The following is a 27,745-nucleotide window of genomic DNA, read 5'->3' as shown; positions in this document are numbered from 1 at the left end:
GCCGGGGAGGCCACGTGCGGCCGCCCAGGGCCCTGTTTTCGGCCCCGATGACCTCCTGCAGCCCTCTGCCAGTGAAAGCAGAACTCGGCGGGGCCACACACACAGGAGACCATCATAGCTGAAAACAGAGCTCCATTTTCGCTGGCAGAGGCACCGGGGGCCGGTCCTTTACTGTTTCCAGGGCGGCCCTGCAGGCCAGATCTAAGCACCCCACAGGCCCGATCCGGCCCACGGGCCTTGTGTTTGACACTCCTGGACTAGATCAACAGGTTAAGAAGAGTGCTTTGGACAAGGCCCAAAGCTAACTACGAGCCTAAGAGCCTGTTTCCAGGTATACACTTTGCAACTAAAATCCATGTGAAAATGCGCCTTTCAGCACGCATTTTCAAACCTAGTTTTTCCTCAAAATGTGCATCACTCGATAGTCCTCGATTTAGCCACAATTATGTGGCTAAGCAAGGCGGTTGTTAAGTGAGTTTTGCCCCATTTTACAACCTTTCCTGCCACAATTGTGAAGCGAATCACTGCAGTTGTTAAGTTAGTAACACGGTTGCGAAGTGAATTTGGTTTTCCCCGTTGACTTTGCTGGTGAGAAAGTCCTGCAGAAAGTTGTAGGAATTGGGTATGACCAGTCTAGAGAAAAGAAGGACTAGGGGTGATAGGGAAGCAGTATTTCAATATTTGAAGGCCTGTCATAAAGAAGAGGGGGCCAACTTATTTTCCAAAACACTAAAAGGCAAGACAAGAAGCAATGGTTGGAAACCGATCAAAGAGAGAAAGCAACCTGGAATTAAGGAGAAACTTCCTAACAGTGAGAACAATTAACCAGTGGAACAACTTGCCTCCAGAAGTTATGGGGGCTCCAACCCTGGAGGTTTTTAAGAAGAGACCAGACAGCCACTTGCCTGAAATTTTATAGGGTCTCCTGCTTGAGCAGCAGGGTTGAAGACCTCCAGCTCTATCCTGATTGATTGATTGATTGATTGATTGATTGATTGATTGATTGATTGGTTCGATTTATATGCCGCCCTTTTCCGGAGACTCAGGGCGGCTTACAATGCGTTAAGCAATAGCCTTCATACTTTTGTATATACCTGCTTAGTAGGGCTTTCGCCTTCCCCCTCCCAAAGCGGTGTTCTTTTTTTATACAAAGTCAGCTTATTGCCCCCACAAACCGGGTCCTCATTTTACCTACCTCGAAAGGATGGAAGGCTGAGTCAACCTTGATCCTGGTGAGATTTGAACTTGCAGTAATTGCAGGCAGCTGGTGTTACTTAACAGTGATTTAGTCTGCTGCGCCACCAATGCTCTATATTGATCCCTCCTCACTGTTTTTTTTTATTATTATTTTTAATTTGATTTATATGCCGCCCTTCTCCGGAGACTCAGGGCAGCTTACAATGCGTTAAGCAATAGCCTTCATACTTTTGTATATTTATACAAAGTCATCTTATTGCCTCCACAAACTGGGTCCTCATTTAACCTACCTTAGAAAGGATGGAAAGCTGAGTCAACCTTGAGCCTGGTAAGATTCGAACCTGCAGAAATTGCAGGCAGCTGTGTTAATAACAGGGTGCATTAAACCACTGTAGTACCAAGGCTCCTACACTGTGTAGTCTTTAGAGAAGTTTTAACAGTAACAGAGTTGGGAGGCACCTTGGAGGTCATCTAGTCCTACCCCCTGCTCACGTAGGAGACCTACACTAGGGATTCAAACGCCGAATTGCTGACCTTTCTGATCAACAAGCTCAGCGCCTTAGCCACTGAGCCACCTAGCCAGGCTAAAGTACCTTAGCTAACCTGAAGGTCCTTATTCATAAATATTGCAACGTATCTAAACCCTTCTGCTGTTATAGCTTTGATTTTCTTCTTCATTAAAGTAAAACAGCCTCCAGGCTTTTCGATAAACCCACAAAAGGAATGCACGTTGCACAATCTGTGTGTGATTTGTTCCTGATGTAAGGTTTCTAACTGAGGAATATCTCTAAATTGACCACCAGAGGGGGATAAAACACCACTTTTATTCCTGTTAACTTCCCCAGTGCAACATACCCTATTTGGAGAATTAAAAGAATTTCATTTATCGCTGAAATGTATACTTACCCTTCCAAATTTCTGCTTTTCTCCTTCTCCCAAACATAGGTTACCAGTGCAGTTGCCTTTCTCAGTTCACTGGGCGAAACTGTGAATCGGAGATCACCGCCTGCTTTCCAAATCCTTGCCACAATGGAGGATCCTGTGATCCCATAGGCAGCGCCTTCATTTGCACCTGCAAAAGTGGATTGACTGGAGTGACGTAAGTAAAATCATCCCGGAGAAGACCTCACTAGGGTGCAACCACGAAGGTTTTTTGGATTTAGCATCACTAATCTGCAGCGTTGTCAGGGTTCCGACGGACGTCCTAATTAAACATGAGTTTCGAGCCAAGCTTCAGAAGAAATCCAGTTATTTATTAGGAGCTACATGTCGGCACGTTCCCAAGTGAAGCCGGCTCTGACCCTACGTAATTTACGCCTGTTTCCTGTAGCAATAAAAAATAATTTTGGAAAGCCAATTCCATTGATGATACAGAGTTACAGTCCGTATGTGGTTTATACAATAATAATCAGACAACACACAGTGCTACAAAAGTTAAATTGGTTATTTTTTTTCAAAGCATTGATGAGAAAAAACTGAGTGGTGCGGTGGCCTAGAGATGGAGCTCTCGCCACACAATCAGGAGGCTGTGAGTTCGATCCTATGTAGAAGCAGATATTTCTCTCTCTGGGCACAATGAGGATATATGTGCTGGGGGGACGGGGAAACTCGGCAACTTGGCAACAGGAAGGGCATCCGGCCAGTAAACACTCAGCTCCATTCAGTTGCCCAGACTCAACCCTGCAAGGGTTTATGCGGTCATTAAAAGAAGATGATGATGATGATGATGATTGAAGAGAAACATCTGTTTTACATCTGTCTCCTTACTTTCTTCATGCTGAAATCAAGGTAACAAGCATAGGATTGGCCGTCAGCAGTCCCATGATAAGACAAAGCTCTTCAGTGACCTTCACACTCAGCTCTTGGACGTGTAACTGAAGACCATCTTAAGCTATTCCGAATCTTCTTCATCCTTGTGTATGGAGATAGCCACTCCTTGCAGCTCATTGCTGAATTAGGTCTTTTAATGAGATATTCTTAGATAACCATTGACTGCTGATCCTACCGAGATTAGTTGAGAGAGGATTTTTCCCCTAGTTGTGCCTTGCTTAAGTAAAAAGATCTTTCTGAGCTCTCACATAATTCAATGCCTCTAACTGTTCTTCATCTATATATCAGTGGCGAAATCCAAATTTTTTTACTACCTGTTCTGTGGGCGTGGCTTGGTGGGTGTAGTGTGGCTTGGTGGGCGTGGCAGGGGAAGCATACTGCAAAATCTCCATTCCTACCCCACTCCAGGGGAAGGATGTTGCAAAATCTCCATTCCCACCCCACTCCAGGGGGAAGCATACTGCAAAATCCCCATCCCTCCCCACTCCTGGGGGAAGGATATTGCAAAATCTCCATTCCCATCCCACTCCAGGAGGAAGCATACTGCAAAATTCCCATTCCCTCCCCACTCCTGGGGGAAGGATATTGCAAAATCTCCATTCCCACCCCACTCCTGGGGGAAGGATATTGCAAAATCTCCATTCCCATCCCACTCCAGGAGGAAGCATACTGCAAAATCCCCATTCCCTCCCCACTCCTGGGGGAAGGATATTGCAAAATCTCCATTCCCACCCCACTCCTGGGGGAAGGATATTGCAAAATCTCCATTCCCACCCCACTCCTGGGGGAAGGATACTGCAAAATCTCCATTCTCACCCCACTCCAGGGGGAAGCATACTGCAAAATCCCCATCCCTCCCCACTCCTGGGGGAAGGATATTGCAAAATCTCCATTCCCATCCCACTCCAGGAGGAAGCATACTGCAAAATCCCCATTCCCTCCCCACTCCTGGGGGAAGGATATTGCAAAATCTCCATTCTCACCTCACTCTGGGGCCAGCCAGAGGTGGTATTTGCCGGTTCTCTGAACTACTCAAAATTTCCACTGCCGGTTCTCCAGAACCTGTCAGAACTGCTGGATTTCACCCCTGCTATATATGTAACCTTTCAATGATTGACAGGCCATCCTGTATTAGCAATTTCACACAGGTAGCAGGATAGGCGGTAAGTGAACCGGGTAGTTCCTGGATGTTTTGTTCCTTAATACAGTATGGAGTTGTTTAAATGTTATCCCTCCATTCTTAGCCTACATTGATTTACCGGGTTGAATTTAACAAAGGCAAGCATGTAGTAGTGGTTGAGGTTGGAGTCAAGAATAGCTGACCCAAGTTCAAGTCCATCTTCAGCTATGGAGGCTGAATAACACTAGGCTTGTCACTTTCTTGAAGTCCAGCCTATTCAATATTCCCCTGCCCAGTCATGTCTGACTCTTAAGAGCAGTGCTCATCTCCCATTTCTTAGCTGAGGGAGTCAGTGTTGTCCAACGACACTTCCGTGATCATGTGGCCAACATGATTATGCACCGAGGTGCAAAGAACACTGTTATCTTCCCATCTAAGTGGTACCTATTTATCTGCTTGCATTTGCATGCTTTCGAACTGCTAAGTGGACAAGAGCTGGAGCAAGGAACGGGAGCTCACCCCGTCACACAGCGCTCGGGTCTCAAACCCAGAAGTGCCAGCTTTCCAGCTGACAAGCTCAGCGTCTTTTAATTGCTAAACCATCGCGCCCCCTTATTCAACAGGGCATGGTTGTGGGGGGAAAAATGTCAGAATGCGCGCTAGAGGAAAAGCAATATATAAATGTAGGGCTGAATAAAATGTATGGAAAGTAAAGGCAAAGACATGTAAACTGCTGGAATCTCTCATCCGCTTTGATTTTCTTCCTTGCAGATGCGATGAAGACATCAACGAGTGTGAACGAGAGGAATGTGAGAACGGGGGCTCTTGCGTCAATGTATTCGGTTCCTTTCTGTGTAACTGCACGCCCGGATACGTGGGCCAGCATTGTGGACTAAGACCCGTGGTGGTTCCTAATATCCAAGCTGGCCATTCTTATGTGGGCAAAGAAGAATTGATCGGTATTGCCGTTGTTCTTTTCATCATCTTTTTGTTGGTAGTCCTCTTCATTGTCTTCCGCAAGAAAGTTTTCCGGAAGAATTACTCTCGGAACAACATTACTTTAGTCCAAGACCCAGCCACTGCTGCTCTCCTCCACAAAAGCAACGGCATTCAGTTCAAGAACATGAGGACCAGCGGCGACAGCCGCAATATCTATCAAGAAGTAGGACCACCTCAAGTCCCAGTGAGGCCAATGGCCTACACCCCTTGCTTCCAGAGTGAGTCTAGGAACAATTTGGACAAGATAGTGGATGGACATGGGGTGGAACATCAAGAGATGACAACCTTCCATCCGGAATCTCCCCGGATCCTGACAGCAAGGAGGGGTGTTGTAGTGTGCAGTGTGGCCCCCAACTTGCCCGCTGTATCTCCATGCCGTTCTGATTGTGACTCCATCCGGAAGACCTGGGAAAACGGCAATGAAAGTGAGTAACGTCCCTTCAACTTTCTAGATGTTGGGTTTTTTTTTTTTAATTCACATTTCTTTCCTCATTGCCATTTTGGCCTTAGAACAACCTTTTTTAAAATGTCTGGTATAAAGGTTAGGGTCAGGGGTGAAATCCAGCAGGTTCTGACAGGTTCTGGAGAACCGGTAGCGGAAATTTTGAGTAGTTCGGAGAACCAGTAGCGGAAATTTTGAGTAGTTCAGAGAACCGGCAAATACCACTTCTGGCTGGCCCCAGAGTGGGGTGGGAATGGAGATTTTGCAGTATCCTTCCCCTGCCATGCCCACCAAGCCACGCTCACAGAACCGGTAGTAAAAAAATTTGAATTTCACCACTGGTTAGGGTTATAAATACAAGTTTCCAAAGATTAGAAAAGGGGTGTCAAATTTAAGGCCCGTGGGCTGGATCCGGCCCACGGGGTGCTTAGATTTGGGCCCCCCGGGGCTGCCCTGGAAACAGGAAAGGATCGGCCCACGGTACCTCTGCCAGCAAAAATAGAGTTCAGGAGGACTGTCTGTGGCCCTCCTGAGCTCCATTTTCGCTAACAGAGGGCTGCAGGAGGCCATCACAGCCAAAAACGGAGCCCAGGAGGGCCGTGTGTGGCCCTCCAGGGCTCCATTTTTGCTGGCAGAGGACTACAGGACGTCAAGCTGGCCACACCCACTCGTGCCCCCCCCCCAAGGTCAAACACAACCCTGATGCAGCCCTCAATGAAATAGAGTTTGAGACACCTGGATTAGAAGATCCGGGGCTCAGTTCTTAACGTCTTCAGGCCAGCTTGGCAATCTTCCTGCTTAAAATCCAACAGCCAAAGCTTCTCTAAATATATGGGCATTATATCACATGTCACGCAATGGCACATATCCAAAATAAACCTACTGCTTCGTTGGTACACAAACCGTATCGACTTCTGCCGTATAAGTAAGTCCTTTAATCAGCGAACTATCAACCGCAGATTAGCAGAATAATGATATGACAGTCCTGAAATACAGCCACCCGAGCATATGCACAAAGTTATTAATTCAGTAATTATATTGTATTTAATTATACAGTTCTCGAATCGTGATCAAATTAGCAATTTGGAATATTTTATTTTCGTCCCAAATAGCATGTCTTGCCTTATCCTGAAAGCAATGTAAATAAATTGGTGTTCGCAGAGAGACACATTTGCAACCCTCTTCCAATGATGCATAAGTCAACCTTCAGATTTCTCCAACCGGCATTCTGGGACCTGAAGTCTCCAGACAGCTGGGAAACACCATATTGGAAAAGCTGCCTTTAAGGAATTGGATAAATAGACAAGATAAATTGTCTTTTATAGGAAGCAGGCAGAATTTTTTTTTCAATTTGCCAGAGCTACTGAGAGCAAAATTTAAAGCTTACGCTCACAAAACCTTTTAGAAGAAGTTGATGCTCAGAAATGAAAAGAAACACAGTTCTAGACTTGCAATGGAGCCCAAAATTTCTGTTGCTAGATGAAACATAGGTTAAGTGAAAAACCGCAGTTGTTAAGTTAGTAACACGGTTGTTAAGTGAGCCTGGCTTCCTCGTTGGCTACACAATTGGTTGTAAGTTGAGGACTACCTGTAAGATGATGAGTGTCACGCTTGGGGCTCAGGACCCCGGACAGCGCCCCGAAGTTCGGGAAAGCTGCTTTAGTTAAAAAAAGAGATTCGGGTTGATGTCAGGGTTCCAAGTAATACCACCAATGAAAGAAGACTCCGAGGCTTGAATTTCCTCAAAGTTCCTTTTTATTGAAGATGTCATACTGGCACATCTGGGAAAACCTGAATCTGAAAGTTTCCAGGTTTTCCCCACTCAAGTGAAAGTTCAAGTCCCTGCCCAGCACCATATGTCCATCACATGGTCCAATCATCCACCATCCAAACTGGAGACACCTCCCAGTCATCTGACTCAAGGTGCCGGGGCAAGGCGCCCTTAACTCTCTGAGAAAGGAATGTTATTTTGACTACATATCACCCATACCCTATGCAATCCCCCCTCCCATTTTCCCACAGAAGAAAATGTGGCAGGCTTGAAGGCCCAAATGTAAAAGATACCTTCCAGGTCTGACAACGAGCCATTTCTGAAGCAAGAAGTCTCGTTGGATGCAATGTGCTTTAAAACCCAGGTCTGTATATCCATACAACCCGTTCTCTCTTCTTTTACATGTGTATAGGCAAAGAACTTGACGATATGGAAGAGGTGACCTGTTTGTCAGGAAGCAATAAAGGCAGCAATTCAGAAGTTCAGTCCCTCAGCTCCTACCAGTCGGATTCCGGTGATGATAATGGTAAGAATAGAAATAGTTTTCATCCTCCCATCTTCTTGAAATAATTTTGATGTTATCACCGCAGAGGTCTTGGGTACTAGGATTCTAGCCAATCTTTTCTCTCCCGGGTGAAATGTTCAACAGTTTACAATTAGTAATCAACAGCTGATTACTATATAATATTGATGCTACCTAATTAATTTCTACAGGTAAGAAGAAGATGGAAGTCAACTCTTAACTGTTACAGGTAGTCCTTGACTTACAACACAACTGAGCCCAAAATTTCTGTAGCTAAGCAAGACATTTATGAAATGAATTTTGCCCCGTTTTACAACCTTTCTTGCCCCTAGCTGTTAAGTGAATCGCTGCAGTTGATTTAAGTTAGCAACCCGGTTATTAAGCGAATCTGGCTTCCTTCGTCGACTTGGTTTCTGAGAAGTTCGCAAAAGGGGATCACGTGACCCTGGGACACAGCAGCGGTCATAAGTATGAACCAGTTGCCAAGCATCTGAATTTTGATCGTGGGGTTGCTGCAACGGTCGTGTGAAAAAGGACCATTTTTCAGTGCCGTGGTAACTTTGAACTGTCACTGAATGAATTGTTGTAATTTGAGGACTACCTGTAATCAGTTTTGTTCTAAGCTTAAAGATATTCAAAGAATATTCCCGCCTACAGAGTAATAATGCATTTGACATTGCAGATAAAATTTCTAGGAAAAGAATCTAAAACTCTGTAGCAAGGCCTGCGTTGATGTTTCTATTCTCCAAAGCTACACAAGATCATTGAACGAAAGAATAAATCATGCGGTTGCTATGATACAGACAATGATGTGGTAGATATTTCCTCTTCCAAACACAGCTTAATATAGTATTGGCAAAATAATGTTTTCCAAATAAAGGATAACCTCCACATAGGGATTTGTGAATAGGAAGGAAGATGCCTAACAGAATCATCATTTCTAGAGCCAAGTACAATGGCTTGGACATAAACCCATCTACCCCAACCTAAAAAGTTGAGAGATCATCACATTAAACTCAGTTAAGCGAGTTTTAGTGAACTCTGGAGACACCTTGAGATACTTCACTCCAAGTATTGATTGCCCAACTATCATGAGTGTTGCAGAATGTCACTAGCTTCAACCAAATACCATGTGAGACTTCTTATGTGAGATTTGGAAATGATTAAAATTTAGATGTTGGCATGCCTAGTATATCATGTATGAAGAAGTCAATAGAAGTATTGCTAGAGATATTTGCTTCTCTGCTTGGAGGCGTGAGGGATGGCATCTATCTAGGGCCTGACATAGTCATCCCAATCATTATGCGTTGCTAAGATTCTGTGCTTCCAAAAAAGTTCTTGTTGTTCAATCACTAAATCGTGTCCAACTCTTCACAATCCCATGGACCAGAAACGCCAAGCCCGCCCCCTGTCCTCCACTGTCTCCTAGAGTTCACCCAAATTCATGTTCATTGTGTCAGTCACGCTATTTAACCATCTCTTCCTTTGCCGTCCCCTTCTCCTTTTGCCTTCAAGGCCAAGAAAAGTTACTTCTTCTTCCATCACTAGATGTCTATGGAGATTCTCAGTCATCCAGGTCATGGTTGTCCCAAAGGTGCTTTTTTCAAGAGGCCAACTTGTCTTTCTGGTTTTTCTTTGAAGACATTTTGCTCAGTAGTGATATTCAGCCGGTTCTATCCGGTTCGAGCAAACCAGTAGCGGTGGCTGCGGGATGGTCCTGTTGTGACCCAGGCCCAAGGAGGTATTATCGGATGCAAATAGTTTGAAACAAACAGACTGTATTAGAACAGCTAAGAATTAACTCATTCTCAGCATAGTCCAAACTAATTCAAAACAAATTCTTCATAACACAGTTCTTCAGCCTTATCACCAACCTTGGTCTAATTAGGCAACCTGCCAAAGGCTTTTCTTGGCAAAAGTTCAGAAGCAGAAGATGCCGACAAGAAATAAATGCAGCAAGACAAGAAAGCAAATCTATCAACGTTGTTTTCCGACAAAGAGCCCAAGAGCCATTGCTGGTCTTTTAAGCCTTATGGGAGTGGCCAATCATCCCTTGGGCCTACTCCCAAGTCATCCTTTTTGCTTTAGCTGCTCTTCCCTTCTGGCAGCTCTTCTCATGCGTGCACTAGGAACAGGCGCCTCCTGTTCCTCTGCCTCTCTGCTGTCAGCCTCTGGAGGCTCCGGAGTCCGCACATCACTCACAGATGGACCTGGCTCCATCTCTGCCTCCGACGCAGAGCCCTCATCCGGGCCTTCCCCAGACTCCAGGACTGGCCCATGTTCTTCCTCAGCCTCCTCATTGTCTGACTCCGCTGTCAGCTCTGCAGGCGGCTGGTGGACCACAACAGGTCTGCCCACCTGCCCGGACATCATCACATCCCGTTTTTGATGCTCTGTGCATGCTCAGAAGGCCCTGCGTGCTCACATTTGCGAACCAGTAGCGAAGGTAAGTGAATACCACCCCTGGTTTCGCTTCTCATCCAAGAAGCTTCAGAGGTGAAGAAGCTTCTTGGATGAGAAGTGAAACGTCTTCAAAGAAAAACCAGAAAGTCCAGTTACCTCTTGAAAAAAGCACCTTTGGGACTTCCTTCTTCTTAGTTACTTCATTGACTCCTGTATTTTTTACTTCTTAAGAGAAAGGCAACTGCTTATGGACTTTTATTTCTCAGATGCCAAAATATAACTGAATAGGGTTTTTAATGGTACATATTTATTTCATTATATAGCTTTTTTGAAAAGCCAATGGGTAGTGCTTCAAAGCATTAACTTCAAAACATTTCTCATGAATTCTTCTGAGCCATAAAGGGTACCAGTGGGTCTTAGACACTTGGAGGACAATGCTTTCCTTTGAAGTATTTCCAGCTCCACAGGGGGAAAAGTCAGAAATGAAAGGAAGAAATTTGTTGCCAATGAGTGCATGGAAAAGATTTCAAGAGGAGAGCATGGTTGATAGATGTGACTGACCTAATGAGGAAAGAAAGAAAACAGTGGACAAATCCAAGAGGCTCTAACCCATAATAGAAGGATGAGAAACCAGGAAATAGGATGTGAGCAGATATTGGCAGAAGGTCTGGATAGAAACAGAAAAGGTGAAAGGTGGACTAGTGTTTCTTAGGGTGTTCATGTGAGAGAATATTTGGGGAAGGATTAATTCAGAACGAGAAAGAAAAAAGACAGATTAGGTGATGTGAAATTTTGTGTGAGAACACGAGAAAGAGAGAGACGATGGAGAAAGTCCTGGGTGTGAATTATCTACAACTAAAGAGAAGAGATGGTGTGAAGGATAGATCCAATTCAGGTTTGGGAACAAATCCCGGGGGTGTTTTTTGGGGGGCAAAATAAATATTGGGTGAGTGACTGCAAACTCTAAGGTAAAGGTAAAAGTTCCCCTCGCACATATGTGGTACTCGTTCTCGACTCTAGGGGGCGATGCTCTGTTTCAAAGCCGAACAGCCAGCGCTGTCCAAAGACGTCTCCATGGTCATGTGGCCAGCATGACTAAATGACAAAGGTGCATGGAACGCTGTTAATGATGCTGAGCTTGTCAGATAGAAAGCTGACAGCCCAGGTTCGAGACCCAAGCTCTGTGCAACTGGGCGAGCTCCCGTTCCTTGCTCTGGCTCCTGCCCACTTAGCAGTTCAAAAGCAAATGCGAGTAGATAAATAGGTACCACTTCAGTAGAGAGGTAACAGCGTTCCATGCACTTTGACCTATAGTCATGCTGGCCACATGACCACAGAAGAGTCTTTGGGCAACGTTAGTTCCCTCGGCTAAGAAACAGAGACAAACACCATCCCTAGAGGGGAACCCTTTACGTTTATTTTAATGGTATGAAAGAGACTTTTTTTTAGGGCTCTTCCCTGGGTGGAAATATCAATCCCGCTAGGTTAGAAGCAGATCTTGGAAGGGATATCGGCCTTTAGATTTGTTCGACTGCAACTCAAGGTCATATTGGCTGGAAATTTTTGAGACTGTAAGGGTGCCCAGATACTAGGAAAAACAATAAAATGGGATGTACAAGGATTTGGGGGAATTTTCACAAAGTCTTCAATTTAACTAGGACGCAGTGGCTCAGTGGCTAAGACGCCGAGCTTGTCGATCGAAAGGTCGGCAGTTCAGCGGTTCGAATCCCTAGTGCGGCGTAACGGGGTGAGCTCCCACTACTTGTCCCAGCTTCTGCCAACCTAGCAGTTCAAAAGCATGTAAAAAATGCAAGTAGAAAAATAGGGATCACCTTTGGTGGGAAGGTAACAGCATTCCGTGCGCCTTTGGCGTTTAGTGGGTGTGTGGGGTCTCTTACAGTCGCTTTGAGCTTTAAGCACATAGTGTTTATAAGCAGTATCCTGAATAACAAGAAGCGAGTTTCCTATAATCTTCTCGGCTGTCCTTACCACTCTCTGTAGGGACTTTCTATCTGAGGCAGCGCAGCCACCAAATCAAACAGGGATGCAGTTTATTAAAACGCTCTGAACCATGCCTCTGTAAAAAAGTGGCCAGGATAGAAGAAGAAAGATGTGCTCTCCTCATCCGATGCAGGAAATGCAGACGCTGGTTTCTCCCCCTTCTTGCCCATATCTCATGTTATAAAAAAGCTTTATTCCAATAATTGTTGCTCTTGAGTTAAAAATTCAAGCTACACTTGATAATGAAATCTGTTGGGTGATCCTGGGATAAATGCTCATCCAAATAAACAATTCTCAACTAGGTAAACCAATGATCTACAAGGAAGTCTTATTCTAACATTAGTCTACTGCAGGGGTGTCAAACTCAAGGCCCGGGGGCCAGATCCGGCCCGTGGGGCGCTTAGATCTGGCCCACAGGGCTGCCTTGGAAACAGCGAAGGACCGGCCCATAATACCTCTGCCAGCAAAAACAGAGCTTGGGAGGGCCACATGCAGCCCTCCCAAGCTCCATTTTCGGCTGCGACGACCTCCCTCAACCCTCTGCCAGCGAAAACGGAGTTCAGGAGGGCCGCGAGCGCTCGAGCCACCACAAGAGCCCCTGACACAAGTGATGTCGAGCTGGTCACACCCACCCTGGCCATGCCCCCCCCCTCAGCCCCTCTGAGGTAAAAAACAACCCTGATGCGGCCCTCAATGAAATCGAGTTTGACACCCCTGGTTTACTAGCTGTATTGTGATTGTTGCTAATGTGAAATTTTCTCTTTTGACACCGCTGATAATCCCAACATTGAATAAGCGGCCGTCTCTGGCTTAAAGGGATGTTAAAAAATAATTAAGGGATAAGTAGCCTTTAAACAGCAACTATTTAATGAGCAATGTTTAATCTACCCTTCTACCTGTCTCTAAATGTTTCCCAAGCAGAATTTGTAATTAATTCCCCACTAAGACTTTGTGTTCATTCAGAAGCAAGTAATCCTAATGGTGGTGGTGAGGGGGTGGAATTTAGCCAAACACTTTTATAAAACCACCTTAAATTATTCTGGCTGCCTGGAAGATAAGAGGCACTTCAAAGGCAGCACTTAATCTCAAGGGTTTGGGGTTTTTTAAGCAATTGCCATTTAGAGATGAGCGTCAGCTAAAGTCATTGAATTGTGGAGTCCTTGGTGCTCTCTGAGCTCGGTTGTTTTCTTGCAGATGTTTTCATTATCCAACTTGGGGACAGTCTTCAGATTCATTGAATCTCCCAGGTTGGATTTATGAACTGGCGGTAGTCATCTCATTGCGTTTTTTGTGTTTTCTCCCCATTTGCTGCCCTGTTATGGGGGAAAAAATACTCAAGTGTGTGTGTATATGGAGTTACCAGATGTTGAAATGTTCTCAAACCATTGCCTAATTCATTTGTAACCGTCTACCCTTCTGTAGTTGGTCTCACAGCTAATCTGAGATTGTGTTCGTTGATAACCTCTCATGTGAAATAAATAAATTACTAACTTGAGACTGTCCTTCCTTTATTTCTGCTCTCCTCCTCCCGCAAGCTTCCATTGTGACTGTCATACAGCTTGTCAACAATGTAGTTGACACAATAGAAAACGAAGGTATTTAATCTTTTAAATATATATGCTGTATATATGTATGTATGTATGTATAGATATGACCTTCTCCTCCTGCACTGTCGTCTATTGTTTGTTAATTGTTTGTCTGATTTTTGTTCCTCTATATAAAAAAAAAGACCACAGCAGAACTTTATTAACTCACACTGACTAGCCAGGACTCGGCAAACCATTCTTTGGCAAAGAGGGAAGATTTTGAAAAGATAGCAACCAAAACAAATTACCATACTTTGCTTTATTATGGATTGCAGACCTTAAGAGAATTGAAGGCTTTGTTTCTAATCAGATTTTGTCTGGGGAGGGAAGCGAGTCCCCAAATAAGTGATACCCTTCAAAACTGAACCAAATGCAACTAACTGAATACAAAGGAGCTGTGTCAAAGATAGGGAAACATATGTTTACAGTCATTCTCTGCTTACAGGGGTATTTAACATAACAGTATATGGACAGAGGCCTTAGCTTAACACGCTGTATCAGCGTTTCTCAATTTTGGCTACTTCAAGATATGTGGACTTCAACTCCCAGAATTCCCCAGGCTGACATGCTAGCTGAGGAATTCTGGGAGTTGAAGTCCATATCTCTTAAGAGTTTCCCCACGGCTGACATAAATTCATCATTAGACAAACACTGCAGTACCCATATACAGGTCCATATAAACCTTTTTTTACAGTGTCTTATCTGTTAACCCTCATTCAACTTCCTTCTGTGCACTTTCGTTCCTGGGCTCACATCTACAGGTGGTCCTTGACTTATGACCATAATGGAGCCTGCCAAATTATAGTCGCAGTGGTCATAAAGCAGAACGTCATAGGTAACCAGACCCGGTTTTACAACTTTTTTTGCAACAGTTATAAAGCAAACACTGCGGTCCTTATGTGAGCCCAATGTTCACTATTGGGCTTTTTTTCCCGCTGAAAACCAGAAATAAACACAAGTTTCCGGGAGGAAAAATTGGGGGCTGGGGTGTCATAAATCATGGTCACATGACCAAGGGATGCTGCAAATGGCTGTCAATGCTGGCCAAGTACCGGAAATGTAGTCATGTGACCACAAGAGGGCGCCATCACTTTGGAACCAGGTTGTAAATAGCTTTTGAGGAGGGGAGTCCATCATAACTTTGAACAGTCACTAAGCAACCGCTCCTAAGTAGAGGACTTACCTGTATGTTAGAGAAACTAGAAAGAGGGGGAAAATGCTCTTCTAGGATTTTTGGATTCCAGCATCTTTGTCTTCGCTGACATCTGGCCCACCATCCAAACCCTGTAGTCCTTTGCCACAGGCAAGTTACACTTTCCCTCAGTTGCACTTGAGCTCCAAGTGCAGATTTCTCCTCCTTGATATAGGCCTGTGATGGCGAATCTATGGCACACATACCCAAAGTGGCACGCGTGGCGTCACCCATTCCTCTTCCAGGTTTCTGGCGCGTATGCACGTGCAACGATCAGCTGGCTTTTTTGCATGCGGAAAGTGCCGGAAACTAGAAGAACTTCTAGCTGGTCTTCCGTTTTCCTGCATGAGCATGCGCACCAGCCAGCAGATCATCACGTGCACATGAGCACCAGAAGCCCAGAAGAGTAGCTGGCTGAAACCGGAAGTTCAGTAGCAGAAACTGGAAGTTCATTTTCAGGCGCGCGCATGCGCCCTCAGCAGCTCCTCTTCTGGGTTGCGGCCTAGACGTGCACGCACTCCTTTTTCAGCACTCGGTGCCGAAAAGATTCGCTATCACTGATATAGGCAATATTGCTGCTCCATCAGGGGTGAAATGCTCCCAGTTCGGATCGGATCACCCGATCCAGTAGCGATCGTGGCGGGTGGTTCGGAGAACCGGCAAGGCTCCGCCCACCCGCCCGGTTGTCGTTACTTCCTGGTTTTAACGAGGAAGTAATGTGTTTTGTACCCTCTGTGCATACGCAGAAAGGTTTTGCACATGCGCAGAGGGTCTGCGTACACATGTGACTTCCGAACCGGTAAGGAAGGTAAGTAGATTTCACCCCTGTGCTCCATGCTTACAAACACAAGTCCAAGAATCCCCATGTCCATTACTGAACACTTCTGTCCTTTTATATATTTAGACCTAGAAGGTAGGTGATTTAACTAGGTAGGCACAAAGCCTCTTGGTCTCTCCATGTCACAAAACCTGATTTTGATCCACAGAGAGGGGGGGGGGGGGGAAACCCTTTTAACTTTGAAATCCAAATCCATCTGAGCAATTCACTCTTCCACATACCCCATTTCCTTAAGATAATTCACCTTTTCTAAGTAGGCCGGGTCAAGAAACAAGACACTCGTGGATTTTTTAAGATTTTTTTTTAATCCCAACTTTATTACTGTTATAAATAACTCAAGGCAACCGACATATCTAATCTTCCTTCCTCCTCCTATTTTCTACAATAACAACCCTTGTGGTGAATTGGGCTGAGAGGGAGAGTGGTTGGGCCAAAATCATCCAGCCAGTTTCAGTGCTTAAAGCAGGACTAGAATTCACAGCTTCCTGGTTTCTAGCGGGGGTGCTTTAATCACTAGACCAGACCTGGGCATTTTAAGAACCCCCGAGCCACATCTGACCCTTTGGTTGTCCCTGTCTGCCCCGCGTGGATTGCTTTTATTTAGAAGGCAACTTCTATTTTTTCCCCCAATTTACATAGGCACCTGTGTGCACGCCTATGCACCTTCACAAGCAGTAGTGGGTTGCTCCCGGTTCGCCCCAGTTCGGGCAAACTGGTAGCGGCGGGAGGCTCTGCCCACCTGCCCAGACGTCATCAAAAATGCTCTGTGCATGTGCAGAAGCTCCACATGCTCGCAAAGCGAGCGAGCGCGCCCACGCACTACCGATAGCAAACCAGTAGCGCTGGGACTACTGTTCACAACCCTATTGGTTCATCTCCCCACTACAGTTCCAGTTTCTCATGTGGCCCCTTGGGGAAAGCAATGGTCCATTCCTGCACTAGACCAAACTGGGATTTCCAGGAATGCTTCTTTATTGTTGCAGGTCAGGGATGTCAAACTCAATTTCATTGGGGGCCACATCAGAGCTGTGCTTGACCTCGGCGGGGGAGGGGGGGCTGACTGGGGGTGTGTGGCCAGCTTGATACCACTTCCCAAACTGCTAGCATGTTCCCTCTTCGCACTGGGTAGACCAGGCCAAAGCCACACTGGCCTGATGTTTCCTCTGCATTGGGTAGACCGGGTCAAAGCCACATGGGTTGGCCCCTTACATTTTCCAAAATGGCCCCGTGGGCCAGATCTGACCACATCGCCAGCCAGAACTGGCCCACAAGCCTTGTGTTTGACACCCTTGTTGTAGATTATATTAACAAAATCTGGAAAGCGTGTTCAACCCCTTCAGTGCCCATTTTTTAAGAACAACAAGGTCAACGCAAAGCTGGCCCAAATCTCACACACTTCCTCCTTTCTCAAAGATTGAGGATCGTTTCCTCTTTCTCCTTTTCTTTCTCAAGGCCAAAGCTTAAATTCCTCTACAAATAAGGGCCGGGAGATTTACTCAAGTCTCGAATGCTCTTTGTTGTATTCTTTGTCTTGTCTCCTTTGTGGTTCCTCGCTCATTCCCAAAGCTGTGTCCTCATTTCAACTCTAGAACTTTTCTTTTCTTGAGCTTTTTCCCTTGAACAAATTTAGAATGGTTTGCTAACTAACCTCAGTCTGCCATAACGGTCCTTTCTTCCAACTGGTGATCGGCTCTCTGCTTCTACACTAGACTCATTTCTGATGTATCTTAATCTCTGGTTAAAATTTACCCTTTTCCCTTCCTCACTCAATCTCACTTCTTGGAATTTAGGCTTACTCCCTCCTAATTCCTTTCATTTGGCTTTGTTAACCATGCCTGCTAGGCCTCCTCTAATCCCTTTCAATTATTAAATGATGACATACTGAGATATTGGTGCCGACCGTCACATCGCAAAATAGATGAGCTAAAATCCTCCAATAATATATTTCGCTAACTGAGTCTTTTCCGAAAGTGTCTTCCTGAAAACTAAGTGAACTCTTGCATGCCTGTTCTTGGAGAACCTCTAACAAAATAATGGTGAGCACTGGTATTTTGTTCTTTTTTCTTTTTTGCTTTTAACACCAGTTAAGACTAGCTGCATCATTAAACCAAGCATATTTCTTCCATTGACCTTTGTTTGTTTTGGGGTTTGTTTTGTTTTTTTCTTTTCAACTTAGATGAACTTTGGAGATCAACAACCAATAAAATTTTCAGGGTCACATTTGGGCAGGTTTTGGCTCTGTGACCAAACTTATTGCGTATATAAAACCTCTGTTCCTACTTATATCCCCCTCTTGGCTTTTTTGCTATTCTTTTTATCCTATTGACCTTCTAATTTAGTCTTCTTATGTTTCTCTTTCATATGAGCTTCTCCTTTCCCTGGCCGTTTTCTAATAACTAACCAGTTTTTACTTGCGTCCTCTGTCTGCAGGTAACTAAATAATCCTCAAATAATTATACTGCACAATTGCTTCTTTCTGAATGATGCTTTTCTAACCAGAACTTACAGATGTTGTGGGAACCTCGTACCGCCATTTTCTCCGAACTCTTTTCTCTAGTCGTAAACATTTATTACCTAGATTTGTTAGTTAAGCTGACAATTCTCAGATTCTTTCCTGAGCTACATAAGGGCATTCCCTAAATGTCTGCCTGCATGTATATTTTGTTCCATTATATTGCCGTAAGATTGTCTTCTTCACTTTGTTCCTGTAAGGCCCAATGCTGACTTGGCAGTCCATTTTGTTTTACCCGTGCTCCTGTGGTTGCCAAATGTTTTTCTAAAAAAGGATTCTGTGTCGTCCTCCTGCTGCTAATTTGGAGGTTTAATATCCTCAGGCTCTTCCCTGACGCAAGGTGGAGAAGAAAATCTTACTCTCGTGCAGGTAGTCCTCGACTTACAACCGTTCATTTAGTGACTGTTCGAAGTTACAATAGCACTGAAAAAAGTAAGATGACTGTTTTTCACACTTACGACCGTTGCAGCATTCCCGTGGTCACATGACCAGAATTTAGGCTACTGGCATGTATTTACGATGGTTGCAATATCCTGGGGTCATGTAATCACCATTTGTAAACTTCCCAGCTGGCTTCCAACAAGCATAGTCAATGGAGGCAGCCAGATTCGCTTAACAGCGTGATTACCTTCACAACTGCAGTGATTCACTTAACATCTGTGGCAAAAGGTCATAAAATGGGGTGCAAGTCAGTTAACAACCATCTTGCTTAGCAATGGAAATTTTGGGCTCAGTTTGGTGATAAGTCGAGGACTAGCAAAAGAACCACTAACATGTCTTTAAATTCTTACAAGGAGCCCCCCTTCTAAATTTCACTCTCGAATTTCTCATTCTTTCAGTTCTCTCTCCAACGCTTTATCTTCTTCTTGATGTTGTAGCATTAGCTAGAACATCTTTACCCCGGACTCGGAGGATTCTCCCTTTGACTCCTTTTCCCTTCAACTTCCCTCCCTATAAATGGAATGTGAGAATGGCCTTGTAAGACAGGGGAAGAGGTGCTGCCTAGACAGCCATCTGATAAAAGGAAGAATAGCCCATAGCTGAATAATAGGCAGGGAAAGAGACTTAAAAATGATTTATTTATTTATTTATTTATTTATTTATTTATTTATTTTATTAAACTTGTATGCCGCCCTCTCTCCCAAAGGACTCAGGGCGGCTCACAACGATAAAAAAACACATAAAATCCAGTATTCAAATATAAAAACCAATAAAATTCCCTTTAAAAAAACCCTTCAGTCCAATCCGGCCAGGCCAAATAGCCATGTTTTGAGGTCACGGCGGAAAGAGCGAAGGTCAGGGGCCATCCGGAGCTCCAGGGGGAGCTGATTCCACAGAGTAGGTGTGCCCACAGAGAAGGCCCACTCCCTGGGAGTCGCCAGCCGACACTGTCTGGCCGACAGGACCCTAAGGAGGCCCTCCCTGTGAGAGCGCACCGGGCGATGGGGAGCTGTCGCTGCCCGCAGATAGTCTGCCAGGTAGGGCTGTATAGGTAATTACCATCACCTCTAACTTAGCAGGTGATAAAAAGAGACGGCGGGAGATCTGTACTTTCAGACTTGTAAGATTCTGTTAATGTAGCCCTAGAACAGGGGTATCTAACTCACGGCCCGCAGGCCGAATCCAGCCCATGGTATACTTAGATCTGACCTGTGGAGCCGCCCTGGAAACCAGAAAGGACTGGCCCACGGTGCCTCTGCCAGCGAAAACGGAGCTCAGGAGAGCTGCGTGCCAACAGGGTCTGTTGGAGACCCTGTTATAGACAATTGAGAGCATAGTAGACTCTTATGTCAAAGTGAGCAATTAATTCTCCCACAGGGCCAAACCGATAGGCAGAACTGAATTCTACTCAGTATTAATTTTATTGCTATATAAAATGCAGTAAATTTATGGTTCTGATTACTGTGAGGTGTATAGGCACCCACGGACGCACATAGGTAAATTGAAAAATAACTAGGAGTCACCTTCAAAATAAAAGCAACGCAGCTGTATTGCGTGCATGGTGTACACTTATTTACATTTGATTTCTAATTTCCTATTGACCTCACCATGAACTGGTATCAGGTACAGGAAATCAGGAGTCCAGGCAGTTCAAATAAATATGTAGGTTTATTGTACGCTAAAGCTCTCTACAAGAATCTGAACTACTAACAGTCAAAGCAAATTGGCAGTAGATAAGAGTCAATGGAATTCAAGGTGGGCAGGACTTAGATCTCTTGTGGGCACGAAAGGACTCAAGACTGATGAGGCGTTTGACCCTTTCTCCATTGGACTCTGCTTGGTCATCTCCTACATTTGGACACGGACAACCAAAGGGGTGGATATGGCTCCAGAGCTGTAAAATGCCCAGGTTTGTTCTTTATCATTGGTAACTTTCAAAGGGAGGATTGATAGGTTTCAGGGATGCTTTGATTTAAGTTCACGCATTGAGCAAGGATTGCCTTGATGGTGCAAATGATCTTTTCCAACTCTATGATTTTATGGATCCCACTTTGCCTATTCTTTCTGCATCTTTGCTTCCTAATTGCCATTATACCAACAGGAAGAATTACAATAAAGCAGAACAGAACTTTATTAAAGTGAGTGATCAGGGCAAGAAGATGGAAGGAGGGAGAAATCAGCAAAATATTGATGTACGTATGAATGAATGGATCAACAGGTAGATTTAAAATTAACAGGTAGATGCAAAATTATAGACATAAAATCTTATAAAACCCACTGAACTGACCTAGTTAATCAGATTTATAAAACCTATTGTCTATAAAACCTGCCTACTTTATTCTCTCTTTTACCATTTTTAGTTGAGCGCACATAAGTCAGAAAAAAACGAAGTGAAGGGAGTAAATAAATTTCTGACACACAATGTTTGAAAGCATGGGAATATCTTGATCTGAAGAGCAGCCTTTTCTAGCCTGGTTCCTTCCTTAATATTTTGAAACTAAATTCCTAACCATCATCACCAGAATCAGGGAACGAGAGAACTGAAATTCCAAACATTCCCCATATTTAGTATACCTGAAAAATAATTGGCAAATCTCTATCCAGATGCTCAACAAAAGGCTATTGTTTGGAATGACTTTATGTTCTGATCCAGCTCCCAAACACGCCCCCTGCCTTTTATCCCCAGAGCTGGGGGGGGGGGGCTTTGCTAGCAGCGGTGGCTCTTCCATCCCAAGGACCAGCCCATAGATTTCCACTGCTCTCCTCTCCTCTGCCTTCTGTGCATCCAGCTGTTCCTCCTCTTCCTCATCATCCACCTCCAGACCTGGGGACTGTTGACTCTCCATCTGAGGGCTGACAGATGGCCCAGGCTCTGCCTCTGTCTCTCTCTCTCTGTCAGCTCCATTCCCTCTTCCCCCTCAGAGCTCTCAGTTTGCCTTGATGCTGACCTTTGTTGTGATCGCGGCAGCCCGGCAACTGGGACGCCGCCAGCGGATTGGCTAGAGGGGTGTGGTTAACACGCGCGGGAGAGTTACTGTGTTCTTATTGGTTAGCTCACTGACAGCTCGGGGTATAAAAGAGCTGTCAGTGCTGAAGTTGCTGTTCTGTTTTGCCTGTTCGTATCGTTGCTGTTGAGGTAAATAAACCATTCTTGTTATGCAACCCCCGCCTCATTAATCTCAGCTAAGAACAGAATACTGGCGACGAAGGTGGGATATAACCCCTGCTGAGACCCTATAGAGAGACTGAGATGGCCCCACCAACGTTTGTTCCCTATGATGCCCTCGCAGAGACATGGGATGCCTATATGGAGAGATTCGAATGCTTCCTGGAAGCAAATGATTTCACTGATCTCTCCAGCGGCAAAATAAGAACACAGTAACTCTCCCGCGCGTGTTAACCACACCCCTCTAGCCAATCCGCTGGCGGCGTCCCAGTTGCCGGGCTGCCGCGATCACAACAACCTTGACTCCCACACTTCCTCGTCCTCCTCTGATTCGGTTGCTGGAGTGACTGGCAACCGACGGGCCACAACACTTTAGTGGCACTGATGTGAAAAGTTTTACAGTACTTGGAAGTAGCCAAAGCAACCAAACAAATGAATATTTCGATTCAGAAATGTATATGACCTTACTTGTGGGATTTTTGCTTCAACCCAGGAAGGGAAAGTGAGTTGTTGTATCTTGCAGAGCCGGCAAGTTAAGAGGTTAGTGGAGTTCTGCTGTGTTGTGTAAAAATAACCATGCCTTGCCCAACCTGGCATCTTTCAGATAGTGTGAGCCTCTAAAACTCTCCAAAGTCCACGTTGGCATGGCCTCAAACTAAAAAAAAAATTACCCTTCCTACACATCTAGAGAGTACCAGGTTGGGGACAACCACACTGCAACGAGTGACACACAAAAGCTCCTTGCACCTGATCAAGAGAACGTTTGAATATGTGCTTTTGTTTTGTTTTTGTATAGTCAGGGCCGGTTCAGACAGCGCTACCTGAGCTGCAACCACTGGTAGGAGAGAAAGTCTTTTCCTTCTGCTAGCCTAGTTTATTTATCGCCATAAAACATACAGGGTGTTCAGAAAATGCTTGGAAAAAAAAATCACATTTATCCAATCCAACCCAACCCTGCAGACTGCTTCCCCTCCCACCCTCCCAAAAAATAAAGTCATGCTGTGGTCTTGCAAGTTTTCAATACTTACCACACTATTTGCAACTCTTCCACAATAGCCACCCATGCAACCGTGCAATGTGGAACTTGCTACACTGAGTACCTTCTTGCACAATTTCAGGCATGGCCATAGAGAATAAGACACTGAGCTGGTCACCCGGAAAGCTGACAGACCAGGTTAGAGACCCGAGTGCTGCACAATAGGGTGAACTCCCGTTACTTGCTCCAGCTCCTGCCCACCTAGCAGTTCGAAAGCATGCAAATGCGAGTAGATAAATATTTAATTTAATTTAATTTAATTCATCATATTTCTATGCCGCGCAACTACCAAGCGACTCTAGGCGGCTTACCACAGAAATAATACAAACAGTGAACATAATTTTTTTAAAAAAAAAAACATTATAAAAGCATTTTAAAAACATTAAAAACACATGCACACCATCCATGGCTGGATCTCGCAAGATTGAACAGCGAGATCAACAGCCCCAGGCCTGCCAGAAAAGCCAGGTCTTCACCGCTTTCCGGAAGGCCAATAGGGTGGGGGTAGTCCGGACCTCAGGAGGTAACTGGTTCCAGAGAGCTGGGGCAGCCACAGAGAAGGCCCTCCCCCGCAGGCCCGCCAGCCGGCATTGTTTAGCTGATGGGACCCAGAGGAGACCAACTCTGTGGTCTCCTCCGGGTGTGTATATGTACCACTTCAGTGTTAAGATTGCACCGAGATCTTGTGTTTCACTAACCCGTTGCACAGCAATCACATGATTTGCATTTCTGAGAGAAAGACTTATATTCTTTCTCAACATTAACCTGATGTCTTTGTAACATGTCTCTAGCGCTTATATTTAAAAGCAGGAAAACCCTATTTCATCAGAATAACCAGGATCCTATTAGATACATTATTTTCCTCACTTGAATTTTCAGTGTCTGTTATTACCTGCCACTTCTTCTGTTCCTTTAATGACAACTTAATAGCTGGGTAGTAGAATACACTTAACATGCCTGCAGCACAGGCTACTAAATGTTTGCAGAGTAGGTCGTAGTTCAGATAATCCCTACAGTATAGAAAAAGTTTTGCCATTTCTTATTGTGCCTTGGAATAGGTCAATTTTGAAAACTTGGAGACCACATATTCCATAGGCCAGGGAACACACAACTTGTGGCCTCCAAGCCCCCTGTTTCTGCAGCCCCTTTGTATGGTTGACCAACCAAATTATCCATTGTTTTGACCTTAAAGGGCATCTGAAAATTGGTGTATCGGTCCCAATTCATTGCAACAGAAGATTCTGCATCCATCCACACAGAGGAGGTTGTCCATTAATTTTGCATTAATACTCCCATGGTAACCCTTGGCCTCGTGAAGAACCAGCTTCCAACTCTCAAATATTTTCCTAACGTTGATGTTCTCAGTACCAAGTGAGAAGATTAAGGAGATGACTTGAAATCATTCGTCATCTTTTAACGACCCCATAATCCCTTGTGGGGTGGAGTCTGGGCAACTGAATTGAGCTAGCAGAGCATTTTAATGGCCGGATGCCCTTCCTGTCGCCAATTCGGAGTTTTGTTCAGCGTGGCTGACGTTGCGGCAATTCGACGCATCCCGCAGGGCTCTGTGGAACACGCCAAAATCCAAACAGCTATATTCTCATTGTGCCCAGAGAGAGAAATATCTGCCTCTACCTAGGATCGAACTCACAGCCTCATGGTTGTGAGGCGCAAGAGCTCCACCAAGATGACTTGAAATGGGGGAATGAAAGTCAGAGCAGAGAAAGCTTCCTTTGCCCCTTCTTAGCCAGTTTCCCATTTCCCAGATGGAAAGATAGAGACGGATTCTGTGCTATGTGGTTCTAGTGGCCCAATTGACTGCTTTTTATTCTGTTCTGTTCAGGTTGTTATACCGTGCCCCTCACCGTGGTATCTGAGCGTACTTGGGCCCAGATTTGTTTGAACCGGCCCTGAACATGGTAGATTCCTAATTTTTTTTTCTGTTTCACAGTGAGCAAGAAAGAAATACATCACAGTCTTTTTTTAAAACCACAAACAAAGTGTATTGACTTTTGTGTTAATTCCAAAGTCAGTTTTGCATGTCTGCTTCAGATAATTAAAAGTCATCCATTCTATCCATTGGTTGAAAAACGCTGTTCCCATTTGTGCCTCCGTAAGGTTTGATTAAGCGAAAAGCAGAATAACGTTTTAACCTTTCATTGAAGCATGGCTTAAAAGTACTTTTTAATCATATTTTACATCAGCCGCATTTAAAGAAGCATATAGCATGGTGTTAAAAGACGTGTTGCGGTGCTCTGTTTAACTCTGCTGGTTGCAGATTTGAGAATTTCCAGTGTTTGTTTTTTTGTTTCTTCACTTTATATTTAACAGTCTCTGGTATGGATGAAGGACAGAACTGCAATAGAGGTGACTTTGCATCTGCCTGCTGTAATGGTTGGAAAAGGGTGGCCTTGATGGGAGTTTTGAAATGCTACTAATACACTTTATTTGGCCTCACTGACTTGGGCTTTATTTTTTATCTAGATTGTGCATGTTACAGCATGTTACGAGATAGATTTTGGTCCTGCAGAAAACCATGGGAATGGCGTTCCTTTTCATTTCAGGGTTTTGCTAGTCCTATTATTATTATTATTATTATTATTATTATTATTATTATTATTATTATTATTATTATTATTATTATTATTATTATTATTTTACTTTTCTGCCTGTTACTTAGTTTGCCTGTGTAATTTTTTCCTCCTTTTCCCAAGAGCTTGGAAATGAACACAATTGCAAGAGCATGTTGACTTTTCTAATGTCTGTGTTTTATACGCTTTTCTACCTAAATCACCAATTGCCTGCATTTCCGCGAGCAGTTTTACACGTTCAGCAAGTCTGATTTCTTGCTTCCTTTGCCTTGATTTTGATTTTTTTAAAAATTTTCTTTACTTTAGAGATGGCGGCGTTGTGTCAGTTACTGCTGCGACATTAGGTTGCTTCCCTTCACATGGGCCAAAGCATGCTTGGCTGATGTTTCACAGAAACCAAAAAATAAAAAAATTAAGATGCATGCTGATTATTTGCTTAAGCAACTTCATTGCATAAGGCAGGGGTGTCAAACTCAAGACCCGTGGGCTGGATCTGGCCCATGAGGTGCTTAGATCTGGTCCACACTGGAAACAGTGAAGGACTGGCCCTGACAGTGCCTCTGCCAGCAAAAACGGAGCTCGGGAAGGGCATGCTTTCGCTGGCAGATGGTTGCAGGAGGCCGCCGCAGCTGAAAACGGAGCTCGGGAGCATGTTTTCGTTGACAGAGTGCTCTGGCCACTACAGGTGCCCCCCAACACTAGTGATGTGAAGCCCAGCCCCCCAAGGTCAAACACAACCCTGATGCGGCCCTCAATGAAATCGAGTTTGACACCCCTGGCATAAGGTCTCCTATGCATGTGGGACTTGTTACATTTCCCTTAAAGATTATGCCATGTTTTTTTTTCCAACGTAGTGTTTGTTTCCCTCTACAGCTTATCATTGGGACACTTCTGACTGGATGCCGAGTGCGCGTTTATCTGACATTGAGGAGGTGCCCCACTACGAGGCAGCCGATGGCAGCTCAGCTCATCACGGGAGCACCAGGGAGCTCGAGACGGATTACTACCTTGGTGGTTACGATATTGATAGTGACTATCCTCCACCGCATGAGGAGGAGTTTTTAAACCAAGACCAATTGCCCCCTCCCCTCCCAGAGGATTACCCAGACCACTACGAAGCCCTCCCGCCCTCCCAGCCAATCTCCATGGCCAGCACGCTGAGCCCAGACTGCCAGAGGCGGCCGCAGTTTCACCCGAGCCAATACCTCCCTCCTCATCAATTCCCCAACGAGATGGACAACGGTGGAACTCAGACTGGGAACGAATTTAGTACTTTTGGCGTTGGCCCAGGACCAAATACAGGCAACAGCGTGGCCAAGAAACCCTTGTCTTTACACAATTCTCTGGACGCATCCTCGTCCGATGTTTCGATGGGCTGTGGTTTCGATGACTCTGAGATTGCCATGAGCGATTATGAAAGCATCGAGGACTTCTCTCTCGATCACCATCAGATTCACATTCCTTTTGTGGAGATCCATCAGCAGACTCAAGTATGAAGGAGCTCTTGTTCATGGACTTCGTTGCTGTCGTTTGGTCCCGTTCATAGCATAACTCAACAACTCTTCTCTTTTGCGTCGTAAGTGTTCTACATCTGGTGCAGGGTTGAGATCCAATCATTTTCAGCCCACCAAGAAGATTGATGTTGTGCATGCACATTACAGGGTGAAAACTGCAGGTTGTCTTGGAAAATCGGTACCCAAGGTTTCATCCATTAATTAGTCTTTGGAGTTAGCATTTACTGCTTATTGCCAAAAGAAAGATTTCCTGGCGGAAAATGGATTGATGGCAGACCGACCCTTCCATTTTGCATCATTGCGTTCTAAACCATTTTAAACCCTAGATCAGTTAATCAATAAAGGAAAGGATAGCTGGTAATTCCCCACCCTAAAACCTTTCTAAATCAGTTCATTCAGAATTGCTGGTCCATTAAACGTAGTATTTCTACATTGCCCCATATGTTGGCCGATTGCGTTGAATGCACTCACTCATAAACACAGCATAAGCCAATCGTCCTCAGCTTGATACTTTCCCAGAGTATTAAGTTTGCACTTGCCATAATTGGTGATCAGCATGCTTCTTGGTCATTCAGTCTACGAA

At 44.7% G+C, this 27,745-nt stretch overlaps 1 protein-coding gene across 1 annotated transcript in view; it reads left to right on the top strand.

Annotated features, from left to right (window-relative positions):
- The window catches only part of FAT3 (FAT atypical cadherin 3), a 466,547-nt gene extending 439,403 nt beyond the window's left edge, over positions 1 to 27,144 (top strand). The window contains exons 22-27 of the mRNA XM_070943674.1: positions 2,143 to 2,296; positions 4,919 to 5,571; positions 7,772 to 7,885; positions 13,822 to 13,881; positions 25,389 to 25,424; positions 26,522 to 27,144. Coding sequence (XP_070799775.1) covers positions 2,143 to 2,296; positions 4,919 to 5,571; positions 7,772 to 7,885; positions 13,822 to 13,881; positions 25,389 to 25,424; positions 26,522 to 27,144 — 1,640 coding nt within the window. The remainder of the gene's footprint in view (positions 1 to 2,142; positions 2,297 to 4,918; positions 5,572 to 7,771; positions 7,886 to 13,821; positions 13,882 to 25,388; positions 25,425 to 26,521) is intronic.
- Positions 27,145 to 27,745: the final 601 nt, after the last annotated feature.

The sequence above is a fragment of the Pituophis catenifer genome, unplaced genomic scaffold, assembly GCF_029215685.1.
Source record: "Pituophis catenifer annectens isolate HBS135680 unplaced genomic scaffold, rPitCat1.0.hap2 SCAF_4, whole genome shotgun sequence".
In the NCBI taxonomy this organism is placed as follows: Eukaryota; Metazoa; Chordata; class Lepidosauria; order Squamata; family Colubridae; genus Pituophis; species Pituophis catenifer.
The sequence above is the reverse complement of the archived record's forward strand: the minus strand, read 5'-3'. Positions and strand labels throughout refer to the sequence as shown.